At 34.3% G+C, this 13,217-nt stretch overlaps 1 protein-coding gene across 1 annotated transcript in view; it reads left to right on the top strand.

Annotated features, from left to right (window-relative positions):
* The window catches only part of LOC121321943 (titin-like), a 170,646-nt gene that overhangs the window by 54,770 nt on the left and 102,659 nt on the right, over window positions 1-13,217 (top strand). The window contains exons 76-103 of the mRNA XM_041261332.1: window positions 203-490; window positions 1,603-1,707; window positions 1,814-2,096; window positions 2,223-2,406; window positions 2,511-2,594; window positions 2,679-2,946; window positions 3,057-3,317; window positions 3,873-4,082; window positions 4,175-4,252; window positions 4,345-4,368; window positions 4,486-4,542; window positions 4,650-4,703; window positions 5,020-5,097; window positions 5,524-5,595; window positions 6,103-6,180; window positions 6,401-6,481; window positions 7,377-7,451; window positions 7,957-8,163; window positions 8,480-8,581; window positions 9,475-9,555; window positions 9,835-9,915; window positions 10,143-10,223; window positions 10,480-10,560; window positions 11,017-11,150; window positions 11,681-11,867; window positions 12,137-12,217; window positions 12,445-12,525; window positions 12,849-12,932. Of these exons, the coding sequence (XP_041117266.1) occupies window positions 203-490; window positions 1,603-1,707; window positions 1,814-2,096; window positions 2,223-2,406; window positions 2,511-2,594; window positions 2,679-2,946; window positions 3,057-3,317; window positions 3,873-4,082; window positions 4,175-4,252; window positions 4,345-4,368; window positions 4,486-4,542; window positions 4,650-4,703; window positions 5,020-5,097; window positions 5,524-5,595; window positions 6,103-6,180; window positions 6,401-6,481; window positions 7,377-7,451; window positions 7,957-8,163; window positions 8,480-8,581; window positions 9,475-9,555; window positions 9,835-9,915; window positions 10,143-10,223; window positions 10,480-10,560; window positions 11,017-11,150; window positions 11,681-11,867; window positions 12,137-12,217; window positions 12,445-12,525; window positions 12,849-12,932 (3,480 nt within the window). The remainder of the gene's footprint in view (window positions 1-202; window positions 491-1,602; window positions 1,708-1,813; window positions 2,097-2,222; window positions 2,407-2,510; window positions 2,595-2,678; window positions 2,947-3,056; window positions 3,318-3,872; window positions 4,083-4,174; window positions 4,253-4,344; window positions 4,369-4,485; window positions 4,543-4,649; window positions 4,704-5,019; window positions 5,098-5,523; window positions 5,596-6,102; window positions 6,181-6,400; window positions 6,482-7,376; window positions 7,452-7,956; window positions 8,164-8,479; window positions 8,582-9,474; window positions 9,556-9,834; window positions 9,916-10,142; window positions 10,224-10,479; window positions 10,561-11,016; window positions 11,151-11,680; window positions 11,868-12,136; window positions 12,218-12,444; window positions 12,526-12,848; window positions 12,933-13,217) is intronic.

Raw genomic sequence — 13,217 nt, 5'->3', positions numbered from 1 at the left:
GCATACATGGTGTGAGACGTATAACAATATCTGTACCTGTTTGAGTTAGCCAAACAGTTTCTTGCTATTTTACTATTTCAGTTGCATAAAATATTTTCATTGTGCTTCAAAATCAAAAATTCTGAATGCAAAAAATATCTGACGCTCATTTTTTTCTTATCGTATTTGTGTCATTAAGTCATTATGCTGTTTCCAATTTCAGAACTAAAAAGACCTCCAGTTTTTGATCTGCCTCTTAAACCAGTCACAGTCAATGTAGGTGAAAGCTTGCAGTTAAGTTGCCATGTCCATGGATCCGACCCTATGAAGATTCAATGGCAAAAGGACAGAAAAGAAGTAAAACCCTCTGATAAGTACCAAATTACTTTCACTGGTGGAACATCTGCTTTGGAAATAAATGTAGTTGCTAAAACTGATGCTGGTGACTACGTATGTAAGGCCACAAATGAGGCCGGAAGTGAGTCTTGCAAGGCAAAAGTAACCGTAAAAGGTACAGTGCGATTACTTTATATTATCCAATTTGTACTGCTTTCTTGCAATGATAATGTAAAGCTCTTTTTTTTCACTGTATCTTATTTTCTTTGAATTACATCTTATGCTTGCTTTGAGCATTATCATGACCACTTTGACGCCACTTCTTTATTTTGTGTATTGATTTTGTATATCTGTTTAAAAGTTTGCTTTATCCTCTGAAAGAAACCAGATAGAGATACACCGTATTCCTTTGAATTTAAGACATACTTTTTAAACCTTTTTTTGCTTCTCAAAGACAGCCTGCATCTTAATTTCGAGTACAGTATAGTGATACATGTATTAAAGTAGCTAACAAAAGACATGACCTCAGTACCCAAACAGCAACGTGGCTGAGTGCTGGACAAGACAACAAGTCGTCTGCCTGAATACACAAGTAGCACAAACGTGATTTACTACTGAGAAAAAACAAACCAAGCCTGGGGAATTCCAAGAGAAATGTTTACAATTTCAGCATTTCTAACAAACAGTACCAGCTTGGACAGATCGGAAATGCTGATCAGGCACCAAGCAACGTTCAATGCTGTTGTGGTAGCTGGGTTACATGTTGCTGATGCCGTGGAGTGTTGTGTCGTGCTTGCTGTTGCCAGGATGTGAGTGGTGTATGTATGACAGAGATGCCATCTTAAGTATTATACAGTGCACACTACAATAAACAAGCTCAGTGGTTAATCTACAGTAACACTGTTTCATATCAGTTTTGTCCGCTACAAAAGTGTAATTGAGGTTGTGTCTTTGTAAATGCATATTTATTTGATATTTTATTTTTTCCTCAAAACAAGGGTGGATAATTTGGACTGCATCTTAAATCTGAGGGTGTCTTAACTTAGAAGGAATACAGTATTTTGTAAAAGGATCTGCTTTTCTTCTTTCTTTTAAATTCATGTAACTAAGAACTAGATATCTAATGTTACACTCTGTCATATCTTTCTTGAGAAACTGGGTTTTTACATTGCATCTTATTAAATATAGAGTAACTTCATCCTTCTTCTTAACTAAGGTACACATCATGTTATCTGTTCAATAATTCATATTCTATGTATTAAAATATTGAGTTACATTCTGATTTAGATAAAGCAGGGGAAGCACCATCTGCACCAGCAGCAACAGCAAAGCCAGCAAAATTAGACAACTTATTCTTCATTGAGGAACCCAAGAGTATCAAAGTGATAGAAAGTAAGTGTAGATAACATCATATTAAATCTCTCTATTTGTGTTTTTAATATAATTATCTTTTCAGTTGCTGGAAGGAACTAAATGCTTGGTTCTGTTTAATTTTCAGAGGGGGTAGCTACTTTTATTGCCAAAGTTGGTGGTGACCCAATTCCAAATGTTAAATGGATAAAAGGCAAATGGAGACAAATCAACCATGGAGGACGCATTGTTGTAGAGCAGAAGGGTCAGGAGGCGAAACTTGAAATCAAAGAAGTGACCAAAACTGACTCAGGACAGTACAGATGTCTTGCAACAAACAAGTTTGGTGAAATCGAATGCAGTACCAACCTTGAGGTCGAGGAAAAGAAAGAATTAACGGTTGATGCTGACTTCCGGGCAAAACTGAAGAAGTATGTGTAAAGTATTGCTAGGAATTGTTATCAAGACAAACATACAGTTGCAATCCTAAACATCAACATACAAGTTTTATTGAAATGTGAGTTAAATACATATACTTTTCCTTCTTCCTTATTTAGGGTGCCTTCCAAGCAAAAGGAAGAAGTGGAAGACAAAGACATTGATATTGTAGAACTGTTGAGAAATGTGGACCCCAAAGAGTATGAGAAATATGCCCGCATGTATGGAATCACAGATTATCGTGGTCTTCTGCAAGCACTTGAGCAGCTCAAAAAGTTGAAAGGAGAGGAAACTCATCAACTGGTAAATAATATTACAACATTATTGAGTATCTTCATTGCAGAGGAAACTTGCTACACAGTATATGTTCGTTGTCAGTCCATTAATAGTTTTAATATGTGCTTCAGGAACTGGAGGGAAGAAGTGCTGGAGAAGAACAGGAGTTTGATGAACTTGTCTCTTTTCTACAACAAAGAATGACACAAACTGAGGTATGGAAAGCAATATTATTTAGAACAAAAACCTGTACTGATTTAACATTGTGAAAGGAAATAATCAACTTTTTGTGCTTTCAGCCAATCACTCTGGTCAAGGACATTGAAGATCAGACTGTTATAGTAAATAAGGATGCAGTATTTGAATGCGAGATCAAGATCAACTATCCTGAGATTAAGCTTTCCTGGTACAAAGGAACTACAAAACTGGATACCGATGAAAAGTATGACATAAGCATTGAAGGTGACCGCCATGTGCTGAGAATTTATAACTGTGAGACACAGGATCAAGGAAACTATCGTATTGTCTGTGGTCCACACATTTCAAGTGCTAAATTAACTGTAGCAGGTAAGTCTTGTTTTTTAGCAGTTTGTTGTGCATAAATATCATATTACTGGTACTATACAAGCTTTCTCTTGGACAAAATACTAAACTGCTTTTGTGTTGTTATTTTACAGAACCTGTAGTGGAACAGCATCTCCAGAGCTTAGCTGGTAAGGAAGGCCAGATGGGTACCCTGGCTTGCCAGTTCTCAGTACCTAATGTAAAATCAGAGTGGTTAAAAAATGGAAAGCTGATAGAGGCACATGACAGATACACAGTTGATGTCACTGATAAAGTACAGAAACTTTATATTAAAGACCTAACACCAGAAGACCAAGGACGTTTTACCTGCAGATTTGAGTGCCTTGAGACCACTGCTGATTTTAGGGTGGAAGGTCTGTATTGATAATTGATAATCGCCTGCAGTTAGGAAGTCTTAACAACTCATCATCGGCATCACCATAGTGTTGGGTTTTTACATTTTAACCGCTTTTTCCATGTGTGCCTATCATTATTTTTAACAGTCATTAACCAGTTTACCATGGCTGAACATTCTGGAACATTTTCTTCTCTTCTTCTGCATTTTTCATTCTTGCCTTGGGGATATTCTTCATGACCTTCTTGAACCTTGATTTTCTTTTTTTTTTTTTTTTTTTTTTTACTCTTGTATTTTATTTCAATTTTGTCCACCAATTTTAAATCATTTTTTAACATGGTTGGGTTTTCTTTTTGGTTTTTCTTCTTTTGAAATGTCTGGGTCAACAGTATGTTCATTAGACTCACAGTACTTATTTCTATAGTTACTACTATGACACTGCTCCTTTTCTATTTTGACTTGCTTAACCGATTGCAGTGGACCCCTCAATCCAACATTTTTTTTTTTTTTAAAACCCTTATAAAGATGTTTGCATGAAGTAAGTTAATGTTTTGACTTCCCTTGTTTGTTACAGCTCAACAAATCCAGTTCACCAAGAACATCCGGGACATTGTTGTGAATGAGCATCAATCTGCAACCTTTGAGTGTGAGGTTTCGTTCGATGATGCGATTGTTACATGGTACAAAGACGCTACAGAGCTTAAAGAAAGTTCAAAATACAACTTTAGAAAGGAAGAGCGTTGTCATTTTATGACCATTCACCATGTAACTGCTGATGACGAAGGTATGTGCTATAGAAAGTAACAGTTACCAGTTTATTTTTGAACAACTAATGAAAGAGTGCAGATTAAATGACCTTCACTTACAATATTTTAGGTGTTTATTCTGTAATTGCGCGACTGGAGCCGAGGGGTGAGGCCAAAAGCACTGCTGAACTCTGCTTGTCCAGCAAAGGTTTGTACAGAATTGCATTATAAAACATTCCAGTGATATTTATTTTTCTTAAACACATATTTTTAAACTAAAACACTTTTTTTCTTTTTTAGAAATTGCTTTGGGAAAACAATATGGTGAGTAAAAAACAAACTTGCTTATCAAGGTTATAAATGCCTCTTCAAATGTTAAAGCACACATTGTAATTAATATTTTTATATATTAAAACATTCAACAACTTTGATAATCTTTAGATATCCCTGATACTGGAGTACAAGGTCCAGACGTACCATCTACAGTTATCACCAAAGGTAAGAAAGCTAAATAAAAGGGTAAAAGACAAAATACAAAACATATCTCTATACATTAATCAATAGATTTTAAAATTGATGCATACATGTATTTCCTGTTTCATAAGATGTGACTTCTACTGTTTTTGAGTACGCTGCTGAAGAGATCATTACAAGGAGAGGTAGTAGTCATAATGATCATCCTAATTATCTGATGTGTAGTCATCTCTGCTGCCACTAACCTTTCACAAAATTCCTCGAATTTCCACTAATAGGCTTTCAGTTTGATTTAACAGCAGTTTCATGTCTTTCATTTCATTTCATTTCTTACTAAATGTTGTGATTTAAAAGATTGTCTTTAATGTGTCTGTGTGGTAGTTCCCACATCTGAATGACATTTTTTTGTGTCTGTCTTTGAAATTCCACAAATATCAATTAGCTTTTATTAAGTATATATCTGTGATTCTTACTGTTAATTGTTGTCATTTAATGTACCAGAATCTGAAAGAAGGATAATTGAAGAGGAATTTATACAAGCTACTATAATTAAAAGAGATGAAGTTCCTGGACCAGCAGGTAGACGATACATATATTATTTGTAAAAATGACACTAAAGCACGAACTAAATGTGCGTCATAATACATGCAGTACAACAATTGTATATTCCTTTATTTATTTAAATTAAATCTGTAGTTGGCTTGTTTGTGCTAAAGTAAATCTCAGAATCACTTTTGTAAATCTTGTATATGTAAAGGTTTTGTCTTTTGTGTCGAATGTACATTTCTATTTAGTTAAATATTTAATTTTAAAAAATCAGCTATTCAGGAATACAAATCAACAGCTTATCCATGCCAAAATAATGATATATTTTGTACATTTATTTTGTATTTATTAAATATTTGTAATTTATTTTTGTATATATGTTTTATGTTATCTTTCACACACAAATCCGTAAAGCATTTTAATGTGTCATTGTCTAAGACTGTCTGTAATGTCTTTAAGTTTCAAGGGTGCCTGTAGATGAAACAGTCAGTTCAACAACTGTAGGAGGAAGATACACAACTCCTGAAAAAGGTAGAGCCCTGTAAAGGCTATCGCACTTATGTCTCACAGCTATATCTATACATACCTTTTCTTGTGTTAGCACTTGATGCTTACCCACCTGTCTGTAAATCTTGCTTTGCTTCTTTGCTATAAAGCAACTAATGGCTTTGTCTAAGCTCAAGCAAGTTGTCTTCAGTACTCTTACTGTGTGTGCACTTATCAAAGTATAAATTGATGTTTCATTGTTACTGTATGTCTTATTATTGTCCAATATTTAATCCATCTTTTTTTGTCTGTCAATGTGTTCTAAATAGATAACACAGACACAACTATTTTTGTTGATATAAAAGTGGTTTTCCATTTTTATTTCTGTTACATGTATAGTTCTATGTCTTCCTAAATATTAATAAATACATAAAAATAATAATACAAAAAAACCCAAACAAACAAAAAACCATCGTGCTTCTGCATGTGCGCTTGATAAAACCGCAATCACTTTGGTAACTTTTCTCTAATTTGACATTCATCTCTTTGAAGTTCCTGAAGCTTCAAAGAAACCAGAAGAAATTATACCTGCTGCTGTAACAAAGAGAGAGGAGCCTGCCGGGGCTAAAGGTACATTTACAATTTTAAGTACAAGTGGGTTCAGTAGTATCAGATTTACATTTTTTTAAAATTCTTAAACACTTTCTAAGATGTATGTACAAATCACTTGTTTGTCCTTGTTACAATTAATCAGTGTTAGTGTTATTTATAGCATTCACATCAGTTCATCTTTTCTAAAATACTAATATTAGAGAATGTCCTTTACTGAAATACAATGCTATTTTTAAAGTGCCAGAAGTTGCCAAGAAGCCTGTATCAGAGGTTACACCAGAAGTAAAACCAGAAAAGAAAGACCATGTTGCACCAAAAGGTACAGCCTCAACTGGTACAAAGAATTGTCTGTTTGTCTTGTGTGTTTGGCAATTTAACATCCTGCATATCTCTTTCAATTGTTTTTGTTTGTGCCAAGTGTCTCCAGTGTGTGTTTCAGGTCTACATTTTCAGTACTTAAATAACTATTGCGTTCTTAAGAACACCAGAGTCTATGTAAACACTTGTTTGATATTTGGATTTCTTATTTGTGTGAGTCTAGGTTTTTTTTCTAATTTGTGTGTGTGTCTAGTTATTCTGTTTCATTCCATTTTGTACAACATATAACAACATTTACATTGAACCTATATACACCAAGGCATATACACAGACTTAGAATCAGCATGTCAATATTTTTTGGAATAAAATATCACTTTGAGCAAAGTTATTGACTTCTTAGTGCTTTTTGGCCCTTGAATTTATGGAATACATAATGCTTAGAGGTAATATACTTTCACTGCTTCTGAAAAGTCTACAAGCTACAGGGATCACAGCTTAACTATATAGCATGATATTTATTATGTATTATTCCTGCATTGTTAGTCAGCATTAGAATATCAAAACAAAATTATAGAACTTATTTGTCATTTCTTCCCTGTCACTTTCAGTCTTCATACTAAATGTATATTGAAGGCTTTGAAATATGTATTCTCTACACACGCGCACACACACACACACACACACACACACACACACACACACACACACACAAACATGTCAGTGACATATGGCACAGCGAACGTAATCAGTCTTAAAGCTTTATGTAGTAATTCATGTCCTTGTATTGTCTGATATGTTTTACACCTTTCATATTAAAATTGGTGTGTTTTTGTAACCTTTGTGTTGTTGATGTTGTTATAATGTTCACCATTAAATAAACAATATTTTCTTCAAAGCACCTGTAGAATTGAAGAAGCCTGTATCTGAACCTACTGTTACTCCAGCTAAAGATCAGGTTGCACCTACTAAAGGTACAGACTAATGTGGTGTTAAGAATACTGTGTTTGTTTGCTATTGCAGACCAGGTCAACTCTGCATGTTTTACGTCAATATATGTGCCAGGTCTTGTATATCGTTCTTAAAAGTTGTTGTCTGTCTATTGATGTATATCTGTCTGTCTGTCTGTATGCTCTTTAAGCTTTCTTACTTTACATCTTTCTGTTTTTTTTTTTTTTTTTAGCTTTCCTACACAGTTATCAAAGGCTCTTTTTAAAGACTGGCATATGTGTTTTAGATAGTTACTAAAAAATAATTGTTAAATGCTTAAACAGTGCTTGTGCTACTTGAGAGTAGATTTAAATGTGTGTGTGCTGCGTTGAAGCAGTGTCTGACATTGTTAATGCTTGTTAATTGTGATGGAAGTTCAAAATTCAGTATACTTTTTACGTACATGTTCATGTTAACATCTTAATCGTTTTCATATTAAATCCTTGTATGGCCATTGTTGTCTAAAAAAAAACCACGATGTCGTTAAAGTGCCTGAAGAAGTTAAGAAACCTGTACCTGAAGTGAAACCAGCACCTGCAGCCAAAGTAGCACCTGAATCAAGGGTTGCACCTGCAGAAAAGGTTACACCTGTAGATAAAGTTGCACCTGAAGCCAAAGTGGTACCTGAAAAGAAAGCTACACCTGAAGTCCCAGCTGCTGTCACTCCCAGAAGGGAAGAGGTTGCACCAGTAAAAGGTATTGACGTTTGTCTGTGACAAAAAAAAAAAAAAAAAAAAAAAAAAAAACAGTCTGTTATTTATGTCATACCTTCTTGGTTTTGTTTTATTTTATTTAATCATTTCTTTCTTTATGTGTGTTTATACATATAGCCATGAGATAATGGCTATGAGCTTATTGATGTCTGTTTGTGAATAACTTTGTTACTGTGAATTGTCAATTTCTTTGAAACAAAATGCTTCTTTCAAAACATTTGTATGTCCTCCTGTTGAATGTTTTCTGGTTGCTTTGAACTTTTTTTTTTTTATTACATCTTCAATAATATCCTTTAAAGTTCCTGAAGAGCCAAAGAAGGCTGTACCTGGAAAACCTGAACCGGCTCCAACTCCAAAACCAAAACCAGTTCCTCCAGAGGAAAAGGTCACTCCTGCTAAAGGTATAGCTATAAACTATATAGCACATATGAGTAGAAATGTTTACATAGAGCCATATAATGAAGTATATGTTGTCTGTCATTAGTTGTTGTTTGTTTTATGTTGTGTGTGTATATATATATATATATATATATATATATATATATTATATATATATATATATATATATATAAATATATATATATATGAATATATATATATTCACACAAAATGAAAATATATAATATTTCATTTTATTATTTAGGATAAATAACTAAATTAATGAATGGAAAAACGTTTTTATGAAGTTGAGGATGATAAACAAATAAAATATGTTTTTTAGGTTATGGTGAACTATACTGTCCATATTGTTGTTTCTTGTCTTTTCTGCTCTATATTTCTGTCTAAAGCTCTTTGCAAAAAAATGTCCAAGATTTCTTGCCATTCCAGTCTGTTTCATAAAAAAACATTTCTTAATGTTTGCCAGCATCTTGCTGGTTATATTTGCTGTGTTTGTTTTTACTTTTACATGTCTGTTGTTTGTAAAGATGAACATGTTTGCCTACTAGGAAAACAATATAGCAACATAAACTATATATGTTTATGCAGGGAGTAAATACGGTAACTGTAGATGAACCCATTCTACATGCAGAGATCCTGTTAGTGAGATAGTGTTAAATTCAAATTATATTACATAACATACTATTTAAATTTGTGTTTAAAAAGTGACCAAATTAATTTATTGTATTAACTGTCGACCATCTCAGCCATCACATAATTCATGCTGATGCATCATCAATGTATATCCTGAATGGCCATGTCATGTCTGTGTGTTGTATGTCCATGCTTGTCCATGTAGCATTTCTTTACCAACACTATGTGGCAAATGAAGCTAAGTTTGAAATATTCTTTAAAGTGCCAGAAGCTCCTAAGAAGACTGAACAAGTTGCACCTGCTGTGGCTGTTGCAAAGAAAAAGGAGGTTGCTCCAGTGAAAGGTACTTAAAATACAGGTTCAAGAAAAAAAAAGCTTTACTTGTTATGTTCTGATGTGAACACTTTCTTGGTTAAATCGACTTCATGCAACCTTTTTAATACCATGCAATGTATTTCTCGCTTTTGTGCACTCTATCTTGTTAAAGTGTACAGTGGTACACATTTCTGTCAGCCATTACAGGCATGTCATGTCTATGTGTTGTATGTCCAAGCAGCATCAATGTATTTCTTTACTAGCATTATAAGGTAAAACTAAGCTACATTTAAAATATTCTTTAAAGTGCCAGAAGCTCCTTTGACGACTGAACAAGTTGCACCTGCTGTGGCTGTTGCAAAGAAAGAGGAGGTTGCTCCAGTGAAAGGTACTTGAAACACAGCTTTAAGAAAAACTTTAATTGCTTAATTTGTCTTTACTAAATCATTTTAGTAACAAACCGTGTTGATATCTTATTAATGAACAGCAGTACACAATCTGTCTTCCCTTTCCAGTCATGTCATGTCTATGTGTTGTATGTCCAAGCAGCATCAATGTATTTCTTTACTAGCATTATAAGGTAAAACTAAGCTACATTTGAAATATTCTTTAAAGTGCCAGAAGCTCCTTTGACGACTGAACAAGTTGCACCTGCTGTGGTTGTTCCAAAGAAAGAAGAGGTTGCTCCAGTGAAAGGTAGTTGAAATATGTCTCTTAGAAAAGCTTTACATGTTCTGCTATGATTCAATAACTTTTCGCACTGTGCAAAGTATTAATAGGGTGTCCCTTTGTATACTGTATCTTGTTAACATGCAGTACGATAGTACTCAATTCTGTCAACCATACAGTCATGTGATGTCTGGGTGTTGTATGTCCAAGCACCATCTATGTACAGTAATTCTTTGCTAGCACTATGTAGTAAAGTAAGCTCAATTTCAAATATTCTTTAAAGTGCCAGAAGCCGCCAAAAAGACTGAAAAAGTTGCACCTGTGGTGGTGACTCCAAAGAAAGAGGAGGTTCCCCCTGCGAAAGGTACTTAAAATAAAGCTTCCACTCCTTGCTTGGTTTGTCTACACCAAGCCAATGAATTCTGTTATATTTTGTCAGCTACAACAGTGTGTTATTTCATAACTATAACATAGTATTCCTTTGAATGTAAGCCATATTCAAAGCATTTTTTTTTTTTATGTCTTATTTTTTCCTCAAATTGAGGGTGGTGATTTTGGGCTGCATCTTAAATTCGAGGGCGTCTTAAATTCAAAGGAATGCGGCAGTTGTTACATTTCTTTTAACAATTCCAAAATAAGCATTTAAAGAAACTTAGTTGTCATGTCCTGGTAGTGTACTTGGTATAGTCAACCTTGCGAGTCATTTCATGTCTGCGTGCTGTATTGTAAGCCCATGCTGCATCAATGCATTTCTATAACTGTCCACTGTTTTATTGTGTGTTTTGTATTTCTGTCTAATTCTTTGTAACTGTTTTTAAAGTGCCCGAATTTACAAAGCTGGTGCCCCCAGTCAGTGTCCCCAAACAGGAAGATGTGGCTCCTGCCAAAGGTATACACAAAGACCTATGTGAACGTCAAACACAGCACTTTATTGTCTTGCCATTCCACCAACATGTTCTTGAGAAGCTCTCTTAAATTCTTCCGGCATCTTGCTGATAATCTCCGATGTCTTTGTTTATGTTGATGTTCGCTTTTTGTTTTGTTAGTTTGTCTTTTTTGTGTGTTTTATTTTAATATGTAAACTATATGTTACTATTTTACCCACTAGAATACAAATGTAGTGAAAGAGAATATAGTGAATAATTGAGGCTTTTAAGTTACGGGACATAATGTAGACAATTCAAATGCAGATATCACACATCACATTAATGACAATCCACTGGGATGTACTAACATTAATTTGAGTATTTGTCTATCTACTGTGATTTTTTTGTCCACCCTTATATTTGATTTTGTCGTTACTGACTAATTTTAAATGTATTATGCAACCTGCAACTTTAGCAGTAATTGTTAGATAAACCACATTACAGATGTAATGTTAAAAAAAGAAAGTTCTACATCATGTGCACCCTTTCAGTTTCAATTCTGAGGAAGGCATCACAACCTTTTTTCTTAACCTAATCAATGAGTATTAACCATCCAAGTCATGTCATGTCATGTCTGTGTGTTGTATGTCCATGCTTGTCCATGTAGCATTTCTTTACCAACACTATGTGGCAAATGAAGCTAAGTTTGAAATATTCTTTAAAGTGCCAGAAGCTCCTAAGAAGACTGAACAAGTTGCACCTGCTGTGGCTGTTGCAAAGAAAAAGGAGGTTGCTCCAGTGAAAGGTACTTAAAATACAGGTTCAAGAAAAAAAAAGCTTTACTTGTTATGTTCTGATGTGAACACTTTCTTGGTTAAATCGACTTCATGCAACCTTTTTAATACCGTGCAATGTATTTCTTGCTTTTGTGCACTCTATCTTGTTAAAGTGTACAGTGGTACACATTTCTGTCAGCCATTACAGGCATGTGTTTGTATGTCCAAGCAGCATCAATGTATTTCTTTACTAGCATTATAAGGTAAAACTAAGCTACATTTAAAATATTCTTTAAAGTGCCAGAAGCTCCTTTGACGACTGAACAAGTTGCACCTGCTGTGGCTGTTGCAAAGAAAGAGGAGGTTGCTCCAGTGAAAGGTACTTGAAACACAACTTTAAGAAAAACTTTAATTGCTTAATTTGTCTTTACTAAATCATTTTAGTAACAAACCGTGTTGATATTTTATTAATGAACAGCAGTACACAATCTGTCTTCCCTTTCCAGTCATGTCATGTCTATGTGTTTTATGTCCATGCTTGTCCATGCAGCATTTCTTATCAGCATTGTATGCTACACTAAGCTACATTTGAAATATTCTTTAAAGTGCCAGAAGCTCCTAAGAAGACTGAAGAAGTTGCACCTGCACTGCCTGCTCCAAAGAAAGAGGAGGTTGCTCCAGTGAAAGGTACTAAAAATAAGCTTTTAGAAAAGCTTTACACGTCCTGCTATGCTTCAGAACTTGGTACGCTTATTTTGCCTTCACTGAATCATTTGATTCTTTTTTATATCTTGTCCTTGTGTGTGTGATGTAATTTCAAAACATTAAATAACATGTAGCATGTATGTAAGCTCAGTACTTTGTGTTGTCCTTATCAGTGTTGTTTTTCATTTGTGCATGTGTGGGAAATCCAATGCCAAAACTTATTGAGAATCAATGAATGTCATGTTCTATCTTGTTTCTTTTACAACCATAAATTAGTTCTAAATGTCACGTACTATTCTTAAAAGTGCCTAAACCAGAAAAGAAGATCATCACAGAGAAACCTGCAACAGTGCCTATTCCAGTCCAAGAAAAAGTATCTCCTCCTAAAGGTACTAAAAATACATTTTGGAAGACCTATCTAGCTTTATCTACAGTCTTTACTTGCACTATGTGCTATATTCTTAACAAATTTTAACTATGTATGTGTGTCTATCAGTGTAACATGTACTTTACGTGAGTCTGTCAAGTACAGTCTATTGCTTTTGAATTAATGTCTATGTTGATTTTAGTTTAAAGTTATAATAGTGTTCTTTAAAGTGCCTGAAGCTGCTAACAAACCGATACCAGTGACTCCAACACCTTTATCTGCTTCCCAAACAGAGAGGGTGCCTCCA

The sequence above is a fragment of the Polyodon spathula genome, chromosome 10 (genome assembly GCF_017654505.1).
Source record: "Polyodon spathula isolate WHYD16114869_AA chromosome 10, ASM1765450v1, whole genome shotgun sequence".
NCBI classification, from domain to species: domain Eukaryota; kingdom Metazoa; phylum Chordata; class Actinopteri; order Acipenseriformes; family Polyodontidae; genus Polyodon; species Polyodon spathula.
The sequence above is the reverse complement of the archived record's forward strand: the minus strand, read 5'-3'. Positions and strand labels throughout refer to the sequence as shown.